The following is an 18,152-nucleotide window of genomic DNA, read 5'->3' on the forward strand; positions in this document are numbered from 1 at the left end:
CTGTCTCTGTGTGAGCCCACCTGGGGCTGCCATCCTCCCAGCCCTCCTGCTCTCTGAGTTATGGGGTCATTACCAGAGGGCAGTATCCTGGGATCTCCGGTGTGGCTGTCCCTGTTGTTTTTTTTTTTTCTGGCTCACACAAAGCTTTCTGTCCGCCTGTGCCATGCTGCGTTGTAAACCCACACTTCCACCGGCTGCCTGCCAAGTTTCCTCTGCTCTTATCGCTGCTCTTGGCTGTGGGATGCTGCAGACCGCTGTGGTGCTTCCCTTCCAACAGCGGGTTCCCCACGCGCCTTCCAGTTGCCATCATCCTCTGTGCGCTTGCCCTTCCAAGCCGTCAGAGATGTAATTTCTTCCAGCCCGCTCGCAATAGCTCAGGATGACAAAATCTATTAAGTCGTGTCTTCTGGGTCCTTCTAGCCTCTTATTTTTCCTAATGCTTGATGAAATCTATGAAAAATGGCCTTCAGTAATTTTTTTTCCCCTCTTTTTTTCTATGGAGGGCCAAGAATAAACCACATGAATGTTTTGGTTTGAAGTCTAGAGGGTTGCTGTTCTGGCTTGTGACACTTCTTGTTTTGCTTGTCCTTGCTGTTAGCTGCACAGCCTGAAAGGAGCAAGTTTGGCATTATAGCCATGAGGTTCTGGTTGAGGATCTGTGTGAGAGCTTCAGCTCCTGGAACAACAGGGCTTCGAAGGAAAAGAAATGGCTCTGGCTTCAGTGAGCCTTGAGTCCACACCGAGCCTCGGCTGGGTGGGCACTCCCATCCTGGCTGTTGGCTGGGGTGGGCTTGTACAGCCCCATGCACGTTGTCCTTGGGGATGCAGCTCTCTGCATGAAGTGCTGTTACTTGTTTAGACAGATCCCACCTTGCGTATGCTGGGTATTATGGTCTGCATTTAGGGGTAGCTCTTCTGAACGCCTGGTGCATTCGCTCTCGGATGGTCACTGCAGGGATTCTAGCTGAAGTCAGAGAGGAGACATGGCAGTGACAAAGATGGAAGATCCACATGCCTAAATGTCTCTTTTTTTTTTTTTTTTTTCTTTGCAGCTTGACAGGACAGAGACAGCCGTGAACAACCTCAACCCAGCTTTTGCCAAGAAGTTTGTCATTGACTACCACTTTGAAGAAGTGCAGAAGCTCAAGTTTGCCTTGTTTGACCAGGACAAGTCAAGCATGCAGCTGTATGAGCATGACTTCCTGGGGGAATTCTCCTGCACGCTGGGCATGGTGAGTCTGAGATCCCTGCAGCAATCTGTCCTCCAGCAAAGGGTCCCCAGATCACGTCAGCCACAGGGGCATGAGGGGATTAGAGCTGCTACTGTAAAGTTTGCTGGGTCCTTCCTGGCAAAACTAATTTGATTTGCTTGGCGTGCTTCAACTGTTGAGGTTGAGCTGTTCCACATTAGGGCTGTTGGCTACTGGCTCAAGTCTAAGTAGTCATAGTGTGGGCTTGTGCTGGTGCCTGCAGAGAGGTATTAACTGGAAGCTTTTGGAGGTACCTGTATCTCACCATGGGTTATAGTAAGACCCCCGATGACCAGCTTGGATTTGGACTTGGTAAACTTCCAGATGATTAAAGTTAAGATGCATTGTGGTCTACCTTTCTATCCCAGTTTGGGTTTGTGGGGGGGAGATTTTTTTTGCAAACCTTTGTTCACTGCTGTTGTGTAGCAAATCATCTCTTCTGCTTTAGCGTGCTGGTGCAAGAATGTGTCTTCTGTTCTTCCTGTGGAAAAGCTTTCAGGACACAATGCAATTTATAAGCCTTTGGAAGGTTTTGCATTCGTAAGTCCAGACCCTGTTAGAAGCTGGCAGCTACATTCTCCAAATGTCTTTGTCGTCTGAGCTTGCTCTGACTCAGAGACAGGGAATGAGGGGGATTTTTTCCGTCCTTTTGCAGCATCCAGCAACTTGGGGCTGCTGCATTACCTGGCATAAGTGCAGAGGCTGGGAGAAACTGTCTCTGTTGTGCTTGGTGCTGGGAACGGGGAGGAAGGAGACACTGTAATAGGTGGGTCGGTGTGGACAGCCAACCCAAGGTGTTCAAGGAGGGTCATGGATGTGATTGCTTTATTAGAGACTGCAATATGGCACTGCACACAGCAAGGGGGGCCGAGTGACCTTACCATTGCCAACTCAAGAGCTTGATGTGTTAGAAGAGCACTGACATTTACAGCATTTGAGGTTTAATGTCTGGGTTTTTGGAAGTGCTCTGTGATGACCTAATTCTGCTCCTGCAGAAGTTAAGAGACAGTGCAGGCAACAGTCCAGGCTGGTGGTCAGTGATTTAGACCAAACCTGTCCTTTTCTGTTAGTTCTCCTATTGCTGAAACACAGCCACCTCTGGTGTGGGACAGTTCAAAAACGCTCATTGTGAGGGTCATGGTCTTGATGGAAGCTGCAAGCAGAGAATTTATGGACATAAAGAAACAGAGCTGAAACCTTGATATTCCTAAAGGTGGCTCTGCAGAAGTCCACAGCTCTGCAGGCTCATGACAGAGAGGAACATTATCTGTATGTGCTGGGGAGGAAAGTGGAAGAGTCTGACCTATTTTCTTCTGCTTGTTGGGTCACCCAGACCAGCTCAACCCTTTCTGGTGCTTTGAAAGGTGATTAGCTCAGAGCGTGAGACTGGACAGGCCATCCTGTGGTTGTGGTAGTAGTGGGGATAGGCAGCTGTTGGCAGGTCTCACATCCAAGGTGCTTGCTCAGAACAGTTGATGGTTTAGCCATGGTGGCTGATGGGCATGACTTACCTGTCTACTGTGCCTTTAGGCACACCTGGTGGTCTTAGTCCATCAGAAAGAAATGAGAGCTCTGAACTTCTGTAATGTCTTGCAAGTATTTACACTCTGCAAGAGAATTTGGCTTATGTGTGTGCCCAGTTCTCATGAGTTTTTGTAGCAGTTCCCATGTGAGCTTCTTGGTGACCTTTAGTCCACAAGACACCAGCTTGCAATGGAAGGGACCTTCTCATTTTCCCTCTTTTCCTGAAATTCCCTGTTAGCCTCCTCTCCCTGTGGCCAGTGTGGTCTTGCAGCACAGCCCAGTCACGGGGCAGAGGTGGACTGGAGGGGTAGCACATGCACAAAGGTGCCTGGTGAGGAGAGGGGTGAAACAGGGTGGACAGGTGCTTGTGGGTTCAGCCACCCTGCTGTGGGTTTTCTGATGGCTGGATCTGGTCTGGTGAGATGTTTTCATAAGCCTGCCCGGTTTTGAGGCATGAGCAGCTCTTAAAAGGGGAGCAGCTGTGGGCAAGCAACAACCACACAGTGAGCATCTGACTTTTCAGTTTTGAGTTTGCATTGGACCTCTGTCAGATTAGCCAGATTGTTTTATTGCAGCTAATTAGGTCTGTGGTAAGATTTAAGAGGATGCTTGGATCATTCACAGGCCTGTAATGACCTCTGCAGCCAAATGAAGTGTAACAGGGATCAAGTTGCAGGCTGGAGGGTGTCCGTGGTTTCTGCTCACTAGGGTTGAGAAGGAGATTTCACCTCTACAGAGTGTGGCACAAACATCTAGTTACTCTGGCTGGTGATTCCTATGCATTTATGGATCAAAAGCACCAGGACATGGCTGGCTAGCCACACTGGGAAGAGGTTTTTGCCTCGAAATTGCAAGAAGAGGGAGAAGAACACTTCTGGGGAGCGATGGGAGAAATCCAGGTGTGACTGGATCACCTGGATGGCAGGAGCAACAAGTTAAGCCATTTCATTACGTGATTTTTTTTTAATTAACGTTATTATTTTCTGACCATGTGATGTAGAACCAAAGGTGGCAACAGGGGGATGGATGGGACTGCACTTGTTAAACTGCAATCCCTAGGTCTTGAAGGAGTGCCCACTAGGTACGGGAGCAGAGCACAGATAGTTCCAGCAGGTTGCTAGGCCCCCCTGTGGGGGTCTGCACCTCATGGAGAAAACTTACAGGATCCTCAGGTCTGAAGGCAACTGAAACTCAATGATCTGGGAAAAATCTCAAGAGGTTTAATTCAGCTCCCAGATCATCCTGTCTGGCCTCATGGCTTTGGGGGTTCTGACCCCTGTGCAGGGGGTCCAGAACGATGCTGGGGCAGAGCATCCAGCTTGTAATCAGGAATCACACATGGAAATATGGCCTGAAAGCAAGTTGCTGGCAGGGTTCATGTTAGAAGTATTTAAAATGGGGTTTGAAAGGTTCAGTTGTGATTTCGCTGCAAACAAATCACGTAGCACCAGCTGTGTGAGGTCCCACTGACCACAAAGAGCTGGTCCCTGGGTTAAGCAGGAGGTGGTGCTTCAGCCTCTTGTGCTGTCAATGCTCTTCACTATTCAGCTGCTGCCCTGCACCCCCCGGACTCGGGTGACTGTTTGTACGCACAGTATCACAGTCATCCCTGAATATGATGTATTTCTTCTACTGTTGTGAATGCTTAATCTGAATTAACTAACATGAGCAATGATCAGTTGCTTATGAGTCTGCTTTTGATCACTTGTACAATCATGACTTTATTTTCTTTAACTTCTCTAGATCGTCTCCAGCAAGAAAATAACCAGGACCCTTCTTTTGGGGAACGGCAAGCCAGCTGGGAAAGGGATGATAACGGTATGGTTATTCCTTTACGTTATCTACTGAGTGTGTAAAGGCAGATAATAACCTGGGGGCGGTGCAGGACACTCACCTCGGGTCCAGGAGACTGGGGTTTAACTCATGAACATTTCCCTTTACCTCCCATTTTCCTGCCCACTCTTGTCTGTTTGGAGGACAGTTTATTTGGGGCAGGTACCATCTTGTTCTCTGTTTGCCTGGTGTCCAGAGGTGTGAGTCTTCAACCTCAGCTTCAGTCTCTGAAATAAGAAAAACCTCAATCTGGAGAAGTATGAATCTATGCTGCTGTTGTTTGTTATCTGGTACAACATGCCTGCTCAGCCCTCCCTGGAGCAGCGGGACGTAAGAGGTCTGATTCCTTTGCTGGCGTTGGGTGGTTTTGTTTGTAGGAAGAGGATGGGAGCTATACCATAGCAACAACTCTCATAGCAACAGCTGCTGCTCCTGATGCAGACCCCTTTGGGCAGTGGCCTTCCTGCTGTGGATCTATTTAGTGATGGATTTTTTAAAAAGACTAAATTTAGGTACATTTCCCTCCTGCCACATGTCCCATCCTTTTTTGGATCTCTTCTGTATTATGTGTTCTGTGAGACACGCAGATGGTCAGCAAAGGTGTGGAAGAAAAGGCCAACAAGGAGTTAAACCTCCATCAGGTTTAAACGCACTGGAAGGGTTTAATAGCAGTTTAAAAGTGGAGGACCTGGCTGCTGCAAGGGCATCTCCATTGCTGCTTGCTCTAGAGGCTGGAAAGATGCTGCCAGCTTTCTCTCTTAATTGCTGCAGTTAGTCTTTAAATGCCAAGGAAAAGCTGCAGTGGAGTTCACAAGTGGTGCCTGATGCTGTCCCTGAGGAGTGGGCTCTCAACACCTCATCCGGCACTTGAGTGGGAACCAGATGAAAAATTTCCAGTCAAGTTAAAAGGTTACATGCTTTAAAAAAAAGAAGGTCCTGATCTGTCACTAATGTCTCATTAAAAATCAGAATCTGAGATGTCTGCTTCATTTTGTATCATTGATACAGTTTTTTGATCTATTTGTTTTTTTGCGGATCATGTGGGGGTCCCTAGGTTTGAAGAGATGGTGAAAATCTCAAAGTAAGCCACTGTTTGTAGAAATCAATCCTGAGGTCTTTCCACATGCCTCTGCCAGACACAGCGGTGGAGATTTTATTGTCCATGGTGGCCAAGAGAAGTTGCTACCAGCACCCTCGGCAGCATGACACAAGGATGTACCTGGCTTGTCTGCACAGTCTGGCTTTTACGTTGCCTCTAGTGAGCTCTAAAATGCCAGACACCAACTGAGGGGATCAGCAAAGGGCAAATTTCATCCGCTTCCTTACAGCTCTTCTTCCTCATGCTGGTTTTGGTGACCTCGCATGCCCACCAAGGACCGGGTGGGAGGGAACACTCATTCCCTGGCTTTGAAGTAGGGAACTTCTGACTTCACAGCTATGCGGAGCAGAGGGGAGAATTTGATTTTGCATGCAGTGACCACATTGCTCTGTGGACCAAAGAGCAGTGTCCTCTGAGGAAAGGCTGGGAGGTTGTTGGGGAGCTGCGGCTCGTCCCCTCACCCAGCTGCCCAGGCAGATTCAAAAGCTACATCTCTGCCTCCTTGTCTCTGCAACCTCCCCGGCTCTCTAAGTGCCAATAACCCTCTGATTGCTCATTCTGCAGAAAATTGTCCCCTTGATTTCTGCAAGTTTTTCTAAAAGCCTTGCTGTAATTATGCTGTGTGTCTCCAGTGAAGGGTAGCCTCCTTGTGAGAGCCAGTGCTTGGGAGCACCGTGCGCAGGGAGAATGTTCACGCCATGCTCCTGGCCTTGCTGGTGCCCCTCCTGCCCAGGAGGATGCTGTGGCAGGGGGGTGCCACGGGATGGCTCAGCTGGCCCCAGGGAGAGGAGGAGGAGGAGGAGGGGGAGGTGGGGAGCAGATGCTTGGGCAGGACACAGCGTTGAGGAAAAAAAGACAAGTGATTCAGAAAACGGCTGGTAACAGAAGTGAATAAATGTGGTTTTTTGTTATAAACATTCCCTTTCTTAAAATACCAAGAGACTCATTAGACCATGTTCCAGATAAAACCACCCCACTGGTGGTTGGCAGCCGAAGCCCTTCTGGAGCATATGTGAATAAAGTCTTAAACCGAAGTGATCTGGGCTGCCCTCCGACCTGCTGTGGCTCCTCAGCAGCAGCAGTGGAGTTTTCATCCTTGGGGCTGTCTCGTCAGGTGATTGTGCGGAGACGTGGCTCGAGTCCTTGGTGCCGCTGGCATCTCCCCAAAGGGATGGTCCAGCTGCTTTTTGCTGTGCCTAGCCTGGGACATGGAGGATGAGGTGGCACATCTTGCTGGCAAGGGGTTTTATGGCTTCTGCCTCCTCTTGGCTCCATCCTTGGAGGCTTTTCCAGGTCCGGAACGAGCCCTGGTGCAGAAAAGCCACATGAGACCAGCTCAGATGTGACACCCAAGAAAGGGGATGAGTTTGTTCCCAGAAGCTTTGTTTTAGATCTGATGTCACAGGGAAAGGAGGCTGCTCGGGTGTCCTGGCACCTTGTTCTCCCTTCAGGTTGTCCATTCAAGAGGCTTAATCATACCTGTTGACTCCCAGTCCCGCAACTGAACGTGTTTCATGTGGACTCATCCCCAACAATGAGGCTGTGGAGCTCAGTGGATGTCATGGGGCTGCAGCACCAGCATCGTAGTTGGTAGCCTCCTGAAATAACATATCCTGTTTTGGTTTAAAGCTGGTGTGTCACTGCCTCTGTGCAGGAAGAATGACAGTACCCATCCAGGAGAAGTTTGGGCTTTTTCTCCATTCTTGTCCATTCCAGTGAGAAGCTGGGAAGTAAGCTTTGGTCCCAAATTGATCTGCAAAGGTAAAATCAGTTTAATTCCTCAATAGTGAAATACTGTTTGCATTATGTCATAGCTGGGAAATGCAGCTTTGCAGAAGTTGTGCAGGTATCCTCAGAGTGCATGTCCTCAGGGTCTGGATTCTCCTCTGACTTGGTGTTCACTTTATTTTCGTGCTGAAAATGAATGCAGCCTTCCCTTGTCTTTCAGATAGCTGCCCAAGAGCTCTCGGATAACAGGGTGATTACTCTGAGCATGGCTGGAAGAAAACTGGATAAAAAGGTGAGAGGGGTTGTGTCTGGGGATGCAGTGTTAAACTGCCCTTCCTAGGCTAAAGGATCTAAAGAAATCTCTGCTTGTGCATATAGCAGTGACAGAAAATAGTCCTACTGGAGAAAGCATTAGGTTGAGACTAGAGGGGTTCAAGTTCTGGCCATGCCACTGGCTGCTGGGTATGCCTGTGCCTCAGTTTCCCTATTGTCATGGTATTGCTCTCTTCATCACACGTGCTGAGATGGAAGGATTATGGCACAGATTCTGTGTGCTATCATGTCTTAAAGGCAGCAGATTTACTACTTCAGTGGTTGTTGTTTGGAAGTGTCTCCTGATGGAGCTGGCAGTTTTGATGCCCCTTGAACCTGTGTCTCAGAAGTGCTGAAACCTTCTGGCTTGTTGCCTCTGGAAATGGAGTGAATATCTGCTTGTATATTAAACAATAGGGCCCGTCTTTTCCAAGGAAGAAGTGTTGACCTCACGGAGGCAGGTAATGCATGAGTTTTGCTTTGGGTATGATACATAGGAAACCATGAGCCTTTCTGAGCAAAGCCATTTGACCTTATTTACCTGGCAACCAGCACTATTTCTCTTAAACCAGTGCTGTTGCTAAGCAATTGATGGGAATATTATTTTTTTTGCTTCTTCCTAGTCTCTCCAGAGCTTGCATTATTGGCAGGATGGCCCTCAGTTTTCAAACCCGGGTAAAGCAAGCATCCAGGCAGAAGGGTATTTGCTGGGGCAGAAGATGTGGTTTCTCCAGTCCTGTTGTCCAAACTGGATGGATACCTGGTTTATCCAAGTGTTTTTCCCACCTGTTGGGAATGGTTGTTTTTTCGCCTTCCTGCTTGCCCTGCCTAGTGCAAGGAGCCAAATGCCCCTGTTAAGAAATCCCCAAATAACTCCGCTTCATAAATGGGCTGGAAGATGTCCTTGAGCTGGTGGCTTCCTCTGAGACATGGCCAAGGGTCAACCCCATGCCTGTCAATGAGGACATCCCTAATGCAACAGTTTTCTTCCAGCACCCCAAGAAGAAGCCTTGCAAAGCAAGGGATGGGATTTCACAGCAGTCTTGGTGTGCTTCAGCTTTGTACTTCAGCATCCCTTTGGCAGCTGTGGCCATTGTGAAGAGTAGGGCCAAGGACCTGGGTGCTCCCTGCAGCCCTGGTGCCTCAGGCATACATCCACTTGTTGTGTCGGCAGCTTCACTGGTGGCATCACTTGCTCCATGGGCACGAGTTGCCTTTCTAATCTGGTTTGCAACCAAGTTCCTCTACCAGGTTATGCAAAGGTGACATCTTTTGATATTCTTCAACCAGGCCATGATACCTGTGGGTCTGCTGCCCTTCAGACCCACAGTCAAGGTACAGAAAGTCATCATCTACCTGGTTATACTGGGATAAGGACTGCGAATAATCCTGTTCTTTCTGGGTCACCCTCAGTATGTGTCAGCAGAAAGGGCCTTCCTCAGAGACCGCCTGCCATCACCAAGAGCTGATGAGGTTTCTTTGCTGATTCCTATAACACAGCGCAGCGTTGCAGTGCTCAAAGTCCTGCTCATGGGCAGAGGATGTTCAGGTCACTTCACACAAATTAAAACGGTCTCTGACCAAGGAAATTGGATGAAACACAATATTTTGGGGCCATTATTAGTCATGGGTGAAATGCAACTATGGGAGCTGGGTAGAACTTGTTTAAGCTTAGGAAAGGCAGTGGAGAAGTGGCTAAGCAAAAAACCACAGGGGTAAGGCTTCAGCCTGAGGGAGTGACACCCTCCTGCACCATGCAGCATGTATCTGGGGAGCACAGCCAGAGGCTTGGACATCATGTGAAGGGATCAGATCTCACTGGATTTCATGGCGGGGCCATGGGATCATCTTGCTGCACATGCCGAGCCAAAGCTGCGAGCATCCCTGACCAGCAGCTGTGCCACAAACCCAACCTGGAGCCATATTCAGCCCCAAGCAGCTCTTCTGCCATGACCACCCTGAGGCTGAGACCTCTCTCAGGCTGTGGGCAGGTCCTTCTCCCCTTCACATGTCCGTGGTTTCTCCACCTGCGTCTCACTACTGTTGGGATTCTAGAGGGCTTTCTGTGAGAGAATGGACATGTGAGCAATTCTGCGTGAGAACAAGACTGATAAGAGCCTCAGCCTGAGCAAGAATGCGATAAGGATGTGACCCTGAATGAGGGGGGAGAAATTTGACAAGACAAACAGCCCCCGCAAGGGGTTGGGACGGAAGAGGAAGTTACACAAGGCAGGCAGCCTGGCAAGGCTGATGTGGCACCTTTTATCCAATCATAAGAAGGTTTAAAGCGCGGGCTAAGTTAACTGTCCAGTCTTGAGGACTTGTACTGCATGTTACTCACGTGTGCGGGAGAACATTATAAAAGGGCTTTCTTAGTTGTAATAAACGGGCATTGCTTGATCACATTGGTCGTGTGCGTGCTCAGCTCTCCCGTACACTACCTTGCTTTAAATCCTGAAGCTACGCAGAGGGAACATGTCAGCAGCAGAACCAGCCTAAGGGTCTTGTACCTTATGTCAGATGAGCTCTTAGGAGAGCTGTTTTAATAAAAAATATCTTGCAGAAGAGGAGGTGTTTTCACCTGGGACCAGCCCTGGTGAACTTGGCCTCAGAGCCATGTGTGCCACCACAGCTGTGGGGATGGCAGGAGGGCAGCGATGCTTCGACACGGTGGGGGGAGAGCAAGCACAGCGAGCCAGGATTGGTGCTGGAAGCTGTGCTTTGGGGAGCTGCCTCTGGTGAAAGTGCCACCTCCGCCCTCTTTGTCCATGATGTGCAAGAACCAGTTTGGATGATTGAGGTGCTTGGACCAGTTTGCAGATTGATCTGGTCTACTGAGCTCCTTTGGTTGCTCTGTTTCTATCTCCCACCAGGCTCACAGGGGTGAGATGTTTGTGGTTTTGACATTTTAAAATAGCAGCCCACAATCCTGTGGCCTGGAGGCATCTCCCACCCTGCTCTGAATGGAGCAAGGCTGACCAGACTGGCAAACTAGGCTGCTCTGCGTGGGTTGGCAGCAGACATCCTTCAAAGCTCCCTGCTCTCCTCTGAGCTGCTGCTGCCACCAGCCCACACTGGGCTGGTGCTGATGAAACCACGTTGGGTTGCAGGTTAAGCCGGCATTGGCAGGGTCAGGTACCCACTGCTGGTTCTTTGATCCATCAGTGAGGGTTGAAAGTGCCAAGTCCAGGCTGTGGGTGAGCAGGATCAGAGCTGTGCCATAACTGTAACCCTGCAGAAAGAATGGCTTGGTTTTCTCCCCTACAAACATGTGAAAAAGGGCAGGAGAAGAATAGCCTTATCTCACCAGAGAGCATCCCCATGAGCCTTTATGGTCTGCTCTTCTGGCAGAAGAATTTTGACTGAAGCAGGTTATAGTTGCTCCAAGCCAAAACACTTTGCAGTGATTTACTTTGCTGGCTGGCTTTGGAAACAGGATTTGAACAGAAATGTTAATGTGTTTTCTGCTGGGGCATCACTAGAGCCCATGTCCGTCCATGCCCCCACCTCCCAGGCTGGCTATGGACAGGGACTCTGGTGTGCCCATGCTTCCTCCTCCTCCATGACCAGCCCCCTGCATTCCCACCCCATCATTTGGAAGCCCAAAAAAGCTCCTGTTCAAACCTGTAAGAGGTTCCTCCAACTCTTTGCAGGACTTATGCACCCACCTGCCTCTGGGAGGAAAAACCCAGCTGAAATGGCTTGAGTTCTCAATTAATCATTTGGAACATTTTAGGCTTGGTTCTTGGTTCTGCTTAGAAATGTTGGAGTTTCCTTGTGTCAGTGCCACAAGTGTCACACTCCTCTCTGGGCTATGGGTGCCTCAAAGTAGCCCCCATGCAATAACCAGCAAGGATGCTTGTGTATGTGTACATATTTCTCATACACCAGCAGCCCTTATCAGGGGAATATCTGAGGAGACACTGGCAGGAAAGGCAGCACACACTGACTCAGGGCTGCATATCTCGGAGGGTGTTACATGATCTCTGTCAACACCAGGGCAGTTTGCTCCTTAAAGATTTCCTCTGCTCATGCTTTATGGCTGTGTGTAGGAGGGTGGTTTTTTTTCCTTTTTCCCCCAAGACACTCGTGCACTTCATAATTCTGTTTTTCCTTTGAAGCTTTGGATGTTTTTCTAAGACCAAAAGCAGCTGCCTCCCCAGCTGGGGTTGTTTTCTGTGACATCTGTGTCCGGAGAGCTCGCTGGGTGGCAGGCACCCACCGGCAAAGCCCACCGCTGCGTGCCGGGGTGCCGGCTCGCCCGCCGTATCGGTGCCAAAACGCAATGCAACGTCAAGAGGGTTCATGTGCCCAGGCCACGGAGGTGTGGCCTGTGGGGGCTGCCTGTTTGCCAGTGTGCTTGAGATGGTCTCCTGAGGACATGAGGGTGTCTGCAGGGTTGGCAATGCTGGGGGAAGGAGGTCTCTCTTGGACTGGCTGTCGCTGCTTGCAGAGCACTGTGCAACCCGCCCTGTTCTTCTCCCCCAGGACCTGTTTGGAAAGTCAGACCCCTTCTTGGAGTTTTATAAACCAGGTGACGATGGGAAATGGATGCTGGTCCACAGAACAGAGGTGAGCATGACTCTAACCCAAGGTGCTGAGACACCACTATCCTTATATCAGGTCCTCTTGCTCTTCATGGCATTATCTTACCCATCACCCATAAAGCAGGGTGGGACCCAGGGATTTCAGGACTTTACAGCTGCCTTCCTAGTGTCCAGCTGAGGCTGCTGGACTCCAGCAGATGAAGATTTACTGAGGCCAGCAAGGTCTTGAGATATGTTCAGTATTACACAGTACTGTATCTACCAAGCAGAGGTGGAGGTGGTCTTCTAACCTGTGGTAACCTCTAAGCTCACCCTGAGCATGGGCTGAGCCCTGGACCTTTTTCCCTCCACTTGCAGGAGCAGCAGGATGAGCTGTGACGTGGGGAGATGGTAGAGAGAGGTGGTGAGAGGCAGCCCACGGAACAGCAGCAGGGAAAGGTTAAAACGAGCTTTTGCCAGATCCTCAGCTAACCTGGGAGGATGCTCAGGCATGTCCAGCTTCTCTGCACAGCACTCAGACTTGTGTCCAACAGAGCTGGAGCCCTGCCTGAGAAGGCGGAGACCTGTACCAGCATCCCAGTGGGTACAGTCAGGGGCAACTGACCCTGCCCTGTCCCGCGTTTATACCCGCTGTGATATTTCGAGTTGAGCACCCTTCTAGTTATGTTGTCAAGCTGCTAAAGCCAGGGATATTACGAATAAGAGGCACAGCACGGTCAGGGAGAAGCACGCCTGCAGGGGTGTTTGCTGGGAGAGGCAAAAGGCTGGCTTCTGATGTAAAACCAGGCTAATAATTACTTTTCAACAGCTTTTTTTCCCCCTCTTCAAAGCTTGTTTCATGGCTTTTTTTTTTTTTTTTTTTTTTTTTTCATGTAGCTCTTGGCAGCTGGCAGAAAGAGGAGGGGGCATTAGCTGCAGGAGGGGCTCACAGCAACCCCTGTGTTGGAGGAGGAGAGTCCCATCACACCTCATCTCGCACCCCTCTTTTTCCCATCTCCATCTCACCCCCGTCTTTGTCTTGTCCCCTCAAGTCTTGGTTAAGGACGTCACTGTCCCACCACAGCAAATTGCTTAACAAAATACAGTGTGAACTCATGCAGAAGAGGGTGGTATTTATTTACAAAGTCTCTCCATACGCTGGTTTTTGCCACTGCTGTGAAAAGTCCATGAGGATTTCCTTCACTTGCACACCCACGTGCACATGAGCTCCAGGATGTGTGTAACACCGTGTGTCCTGTGGTACTGATATGGGCCATCCTTTTAACCCTAGCTCTGCTGTTTATTTTTTGGTGCTTTCCCACACACGTTTCTGTGCATATTTAATTCATATCGACCTTAGTATTTCTCTTCTGCAGGAGCAGGCTGGGACCTTGTTTGGTTGTTTCCTCCTCGTTATGTGTGGGTAGCTGGGCTTTGACTCACTGAGATGTATTTCTCAGACGTGGGGATTTTGAGTGACCTGCAGCCCTTCCTCCTGGAAGAAGCGTGGGAATTGGGAGTGTGGCTGTGCACCAGCCATTGCTGGGAGCTCTATAAGCAGATCAGGTTTTTGGGGAGCAGATGTTAATATTGATTTTTCCTCTGATTTGTCTCACTGGATAAGGGTCTAGCAAGGTTTTCTTCCAAGTAATGTGTGCTGCAACAGCCTCCTCCTTACCAGCCCAAATGTATCCCTCTGCCCTCAGCGGAATCCCATACCAGCTGACCATCTTCCTTATTTGAGGCCTGATATGAAGAAATATGGTTCCCCGTTCTTGCAGGTTTTGGTGTGGGAATATAGCCAGTGCTCAGTCTGATGCTGGCACTTCTCATGCCACTACAGAGGTGTCTGGCAGGGAAGGATTAGTGCGCTCATTACAGCCTGTTATTTCAGTGCCAGTGTGAACGCCCAGCTGGGCGCTGGGTGTTGGAGGTGCTGCATCCTTCCCCACCCACCCTGGGGACCCGGCGGCTAGCAGCGTGCGGGCACCATCTTGGGGTGCGTGGGCTCCCCCTGCTCTTCCCAGCCTCCCGGAGGAGGTGTTTACAAATTCTCGACTAAACTGTGCTTGCAATGTCAGGGTTTCCCCCGGTCTCGCGCAAGAGCCTGGCTGTAAAACAAGATGCCTGTTGCAGGTCCTGTGTGCCTGTTTGCCCGCGGCAGCAGCCACGGGCCTCTTCCTCACTGGGCTGTGCTGTTGCAAGAAGACCAAGGTCCTCCACGCCACATATCCCCCATGTTTGCCTTGCACAGAGAAGGGTTAATCTGCTGCCCGTGTCTGACTTTCCTAGTATTCACGTGAATCTCTCTTTGTGAGCACACCTTTGTGAAGGAGGGTCTTCACCTGCCTCGAAGGCATCTCTGACATATGCAGCATGTGCCTGCAGCCAGCTAGCGTTTGATTAGATTTCCACCAAGCGATTTCATTCTCTCAGGAAATGTCAAAAAGCATCAATTATTTCTCCAGCTCAGGCAGCAGATGTTACGCAGATGAGGCAAGAATGCTGGACGTGTCCAGGGCTGTTTGGCTTTCCCGGCTGGCTGTGGCATCCCACTGCTCCATCTTCTCAGTGGTCAGACCCCAGATGGGTGTAGGCAGTGCTGGGGGGGAGTAAACAATGAGTAGGGTTCAAGCAGTGGGATGCAGAGAGCATAAATAGTAGCTGCTGGGCTTGAACTGTTGGGGTAAGTGTTTGTGCCCACACTCTGGGCATGGTTGGGCCTGTGCTGCCCAGTCTGCTGCAGCTGTTTTCTCAAGCAGGCTCACTTAATTGCCCCCAGAGGTGGAGAGATCACCCAACATAATGCAAACGAATCTATTGTAACTCACATGTACTACAGCCTGAGAAGGGAGAGCTGCTGTGTTTAAGTTAAAGAGGCAGATCAGGGCTGAGATGGGGCTTTCTGCAGCTTGCCTGGCCTGCCCCACTGAGAACCTGGCACAGAGTCGCTCTTGGCAACGTGTCCCCACTTTGTGGCAATCTCCCCCTGCAGATGTGCCCATTGTAAGGGCATCCCTCTGTTCCCATCCCCCAGGTGATCAAGTACACTCTGGACCCCGTCTGGAAGCCATTCACTGTGCCTTTGGTGTCACTGTGCGATGGAGATGTGGAGAAGCTGATAAAGGTAACCGGGAGCCCTTCAGCTTGTATTGTGGTGGTCAGCCTCTGGGACTGAGCATTAAACATCTGAAACACCATGCTGGTTTATTATAAAAAACCAACCAACCAGACCAAAGCAGAACCACCCCCAAAACAAAAAAAACCAAACTTGTTTGGGATCTCCAACAGGAGAGGTTGGGAACTTCGGTAGGTCTCCTCGCAGAAGATAGTTACTGCATCTGAGGCTGATTTGCACTTCTTCACCATAGGTGATGTGTTATGACTACGACAGTGATGGGGGACACGACTTCATTGGGGAGTTTCAGACCTCGGTGGCCAGGATGTGTGAAGCCCAAGATGCCTTTCCAGTAAGTGCCAGCATGCTTTTGGGGAAGAATGAGGAAGGGGCTTCTCGGGGCTGGTGGTGGGATTTGGTGCTTGCACTGAGATCCTCAGCCTGTGCTGAGAAGAAGCCAAGTCCAACTTCCTTTCTCCTTCTGCCCACACCATGAGTGACCCAGGCCACGGTTGTAGCTAAAGCATCTGAGCTAGAGAGAGGGTTGGGGCAGTCTTGGCTGAAAATCGGGCTCTGATGAGATGTCCGAGCAGCACCCATGATTTGAGGGGTGCCTTGGGGTTTTGGGGGCCAGAAGGGAAGGTGTGACATGCTGCTGGTCTGCGTCTGCAACCGGGGCAGCCTGGTCCCCAGGAATGCCAGCTCCTGTGCGACTCCACAGAGGTGTTGTGGCCAAAGGTGTCCCCGTCTTCCCAACAAAGTGGTGGCCAAAAGCCTTAGCAAATGCCACCTGATTTAAGGCATGTTGTGAGGACTCCTGGATAAGTAGGGCTGTCATCGCTAGGATTATGAAATCAAGAGGAGGTCTTGGTCAGGACGTAGAGGTGTGTAAAACACAATGTGTGGTGCAATGAGAAAAAATTTATGGATGGGGAAACTAAGGCACAAAGACATGAAGGACTTTCTAGGACTGCACAAGCTGATGGTGCCAGAGGCAGGCATGGAGCTTGTTTTTCTGCTGGAATTTCAGCCTACAGCCTAGCAATAAAATCATCTCTCCATTGGACCCTGATCGATGCTGGTTAGAAGAGAATAAAACTTGCCTTGCTGCATGCCTGTGCTGCTGCACCCCTGTGTGTTAACACAGGTCCCCCTGGGGACGGGCTCTCTCTGCCTCTTCCCCTTGCTTGGCTTATCATGAAAGGTCAGGTGCCCTCCATTCCCTGGTAAAGCTGTTCCCCAGCTAATGCCACTCTGAGTGGAGCTGCTGTGAGCTCCAGGCAGAGGAAGGTGGCTCCAAAATCAAGTGGCCACTGTTCACCACTGCTGTGCATCGCCCTTCAGCATCCTTTCTCCCTGGGGTGGCTCCTGTGTCATCCTTTCGTGTGGCCACACTGATGAGGGGGTACAGAAGTGAGGACAGAAGTGGCACCACACACTGGCATGGCTTGCAGGTTGGGAGCAGCACTGTCCAGCCACAGCCTGGCTCATTGCCATCCCTAGGGCCATCACTGGGCTGCTCTGAGCAGGTCCGGGGCTGTCACCAAATGATCTGAGCAGGTCCAGGACCATGACTGGGCTGCTCTGAGCAGGTATGGGGCCATCACCGGGCTGGTCTGAGCAAGATGCTGGGGGAGAAGGCACAGACTGGTCACCACTGTCCCATGTGGGACCCCTATGTGAGCTACCCGCTGGTGGGTCTGGGCTGAACCATCTGCTTGGGTTTTTCAGAGTTTGGAGGTTTTGTCAAAAGATCTTATATTTTTTATTTTGTTCAGTCAGAGAAATGCAACATTCACATTGAGAAAGCTTAAGGATTTTAGTATTTAAAATTTTCCCATTTTTATGCAGTGGAAGAACGGACACAGCTTTCTCTCCGTGCTCCCCCTGCCAAGTCCTGCCCTCTCACCCAGACCAACCCACATGTAAACTTTCTTCTTTGACGAGAGTTTTTATTCAGTTTTAAATTTAAAAAAAATGTTTTGAGTTTTCAAGAGGCATTTTGCTTTCTCAGTGCTTCTGAGAAAAGGTGGTGGCCTGCCCTAATTATTCATGTGTTTGACACGTCCCATCCCATTTGACCCCATCCCATCACATAGACCCCTGTAGCCTCACTGGGATGTCTCAGCTGCCATGCACCAGGTCCTGGGCATGGTGAGAGACCCTGGAAAGAATAAGCAGCCCATTCCCAAACAGGTCCTGTGCCTCTGTTTCCATCATTAAATACTAGTAGCTCGTTGTGATTCATTTATATCTCTTCAGCACTGTGAAACACATGAAGGGAGGGTGCTTGCAGGATGTGGCCAGTGGTGGCATCTGCAGCCCAGCACTGCTCTCACACCGGTGTCTGTCTCATGTGTTTCAGCTCGAGCTAGAGTGCATTAACCCCAAAAAGCAAAAGAAGAAAAAGAATTACAAGAACTCTGGGATCATCATTGTCAAGTCCTGCAAAGTGAGTACACTGCTGGGATGTTTCCTTCCGCTCCTGACCAAGCTTGGGCCTTCCTGAGCTCCACCCATCCCTTCTTCTGCCTCCAGCACCCTTGTGTTTCCAAGCACAGCATCTTTGGAGCACGAATGAAAGTGGGATTTCCCTTCTGATTGGGTTTCTCTCCATTTGGAGCATCTGATGTACCATGTTGCTGGTGTCACCTCGTGCCTGGGTGGCTGCAGACCAAGTAGGAGGTGGTGTTCAACATGGGCAGCATCTGCATGAAGCCCAGGCTGCAGGCACCTACCAACTGCTTGGTGTCTCCTTGGGA

The 18,152-nt window shown here is 50.1% G+C and overlaps 1 protein-coding gene across 2 annotated transcripts in view; it reads left to right on the forward strand.

The window, feature by feature from the left end:
• CPNE2 (copine 2) overlaps positions 1-18,152 on the forward strand; it is a 56,166-nt gene that overhangs the window by 21,543 nt on the left and 16,471 nt on the right. For both annotated transcript variants that reach the window (XM_074913307.1, XM_074913309.1), the window contains 7 exons: positions 1,053-1,232; positions 4,518-4,592; positions 7,655-7,726; positions 12,235-12,318; positions 15,310-15,399; positions 15,644-15,742; positions 17,756-17,842. In XM_074913307.1, the coding sequence (XP_074769408.1) occupies positions 1,053-1,232; positions 4,518-4,592; positions 7,655-7,726; positions 12,235-12,318; positions 15,310-15,399; positions 15,644-15,742; positions 17,756-17,842 (687 nt within the window). The remainder of the gene's footprint in view (positions 1-1,052; positions 1,233-4,517; positions 4,593-7,654; positions 7,727-12,234; positions 12,319-15,309; positions 15,400-15,643; positions 15,743-17,755; positions 17,843-18,152) is intronic.

Source organism: Athene noctua, chromosome 9, assembly GCF_965140245.1.
Source record: "Athene noctua chromosome 9, bAthNoc1.hap1.1, whole genome shotgun sequence".
NCBI classification, from domain to species: Eukaryota; Metazoa; Chordata; class Aves; order Strigiformes; family Strigidae; genus Athene; species Athene noctua.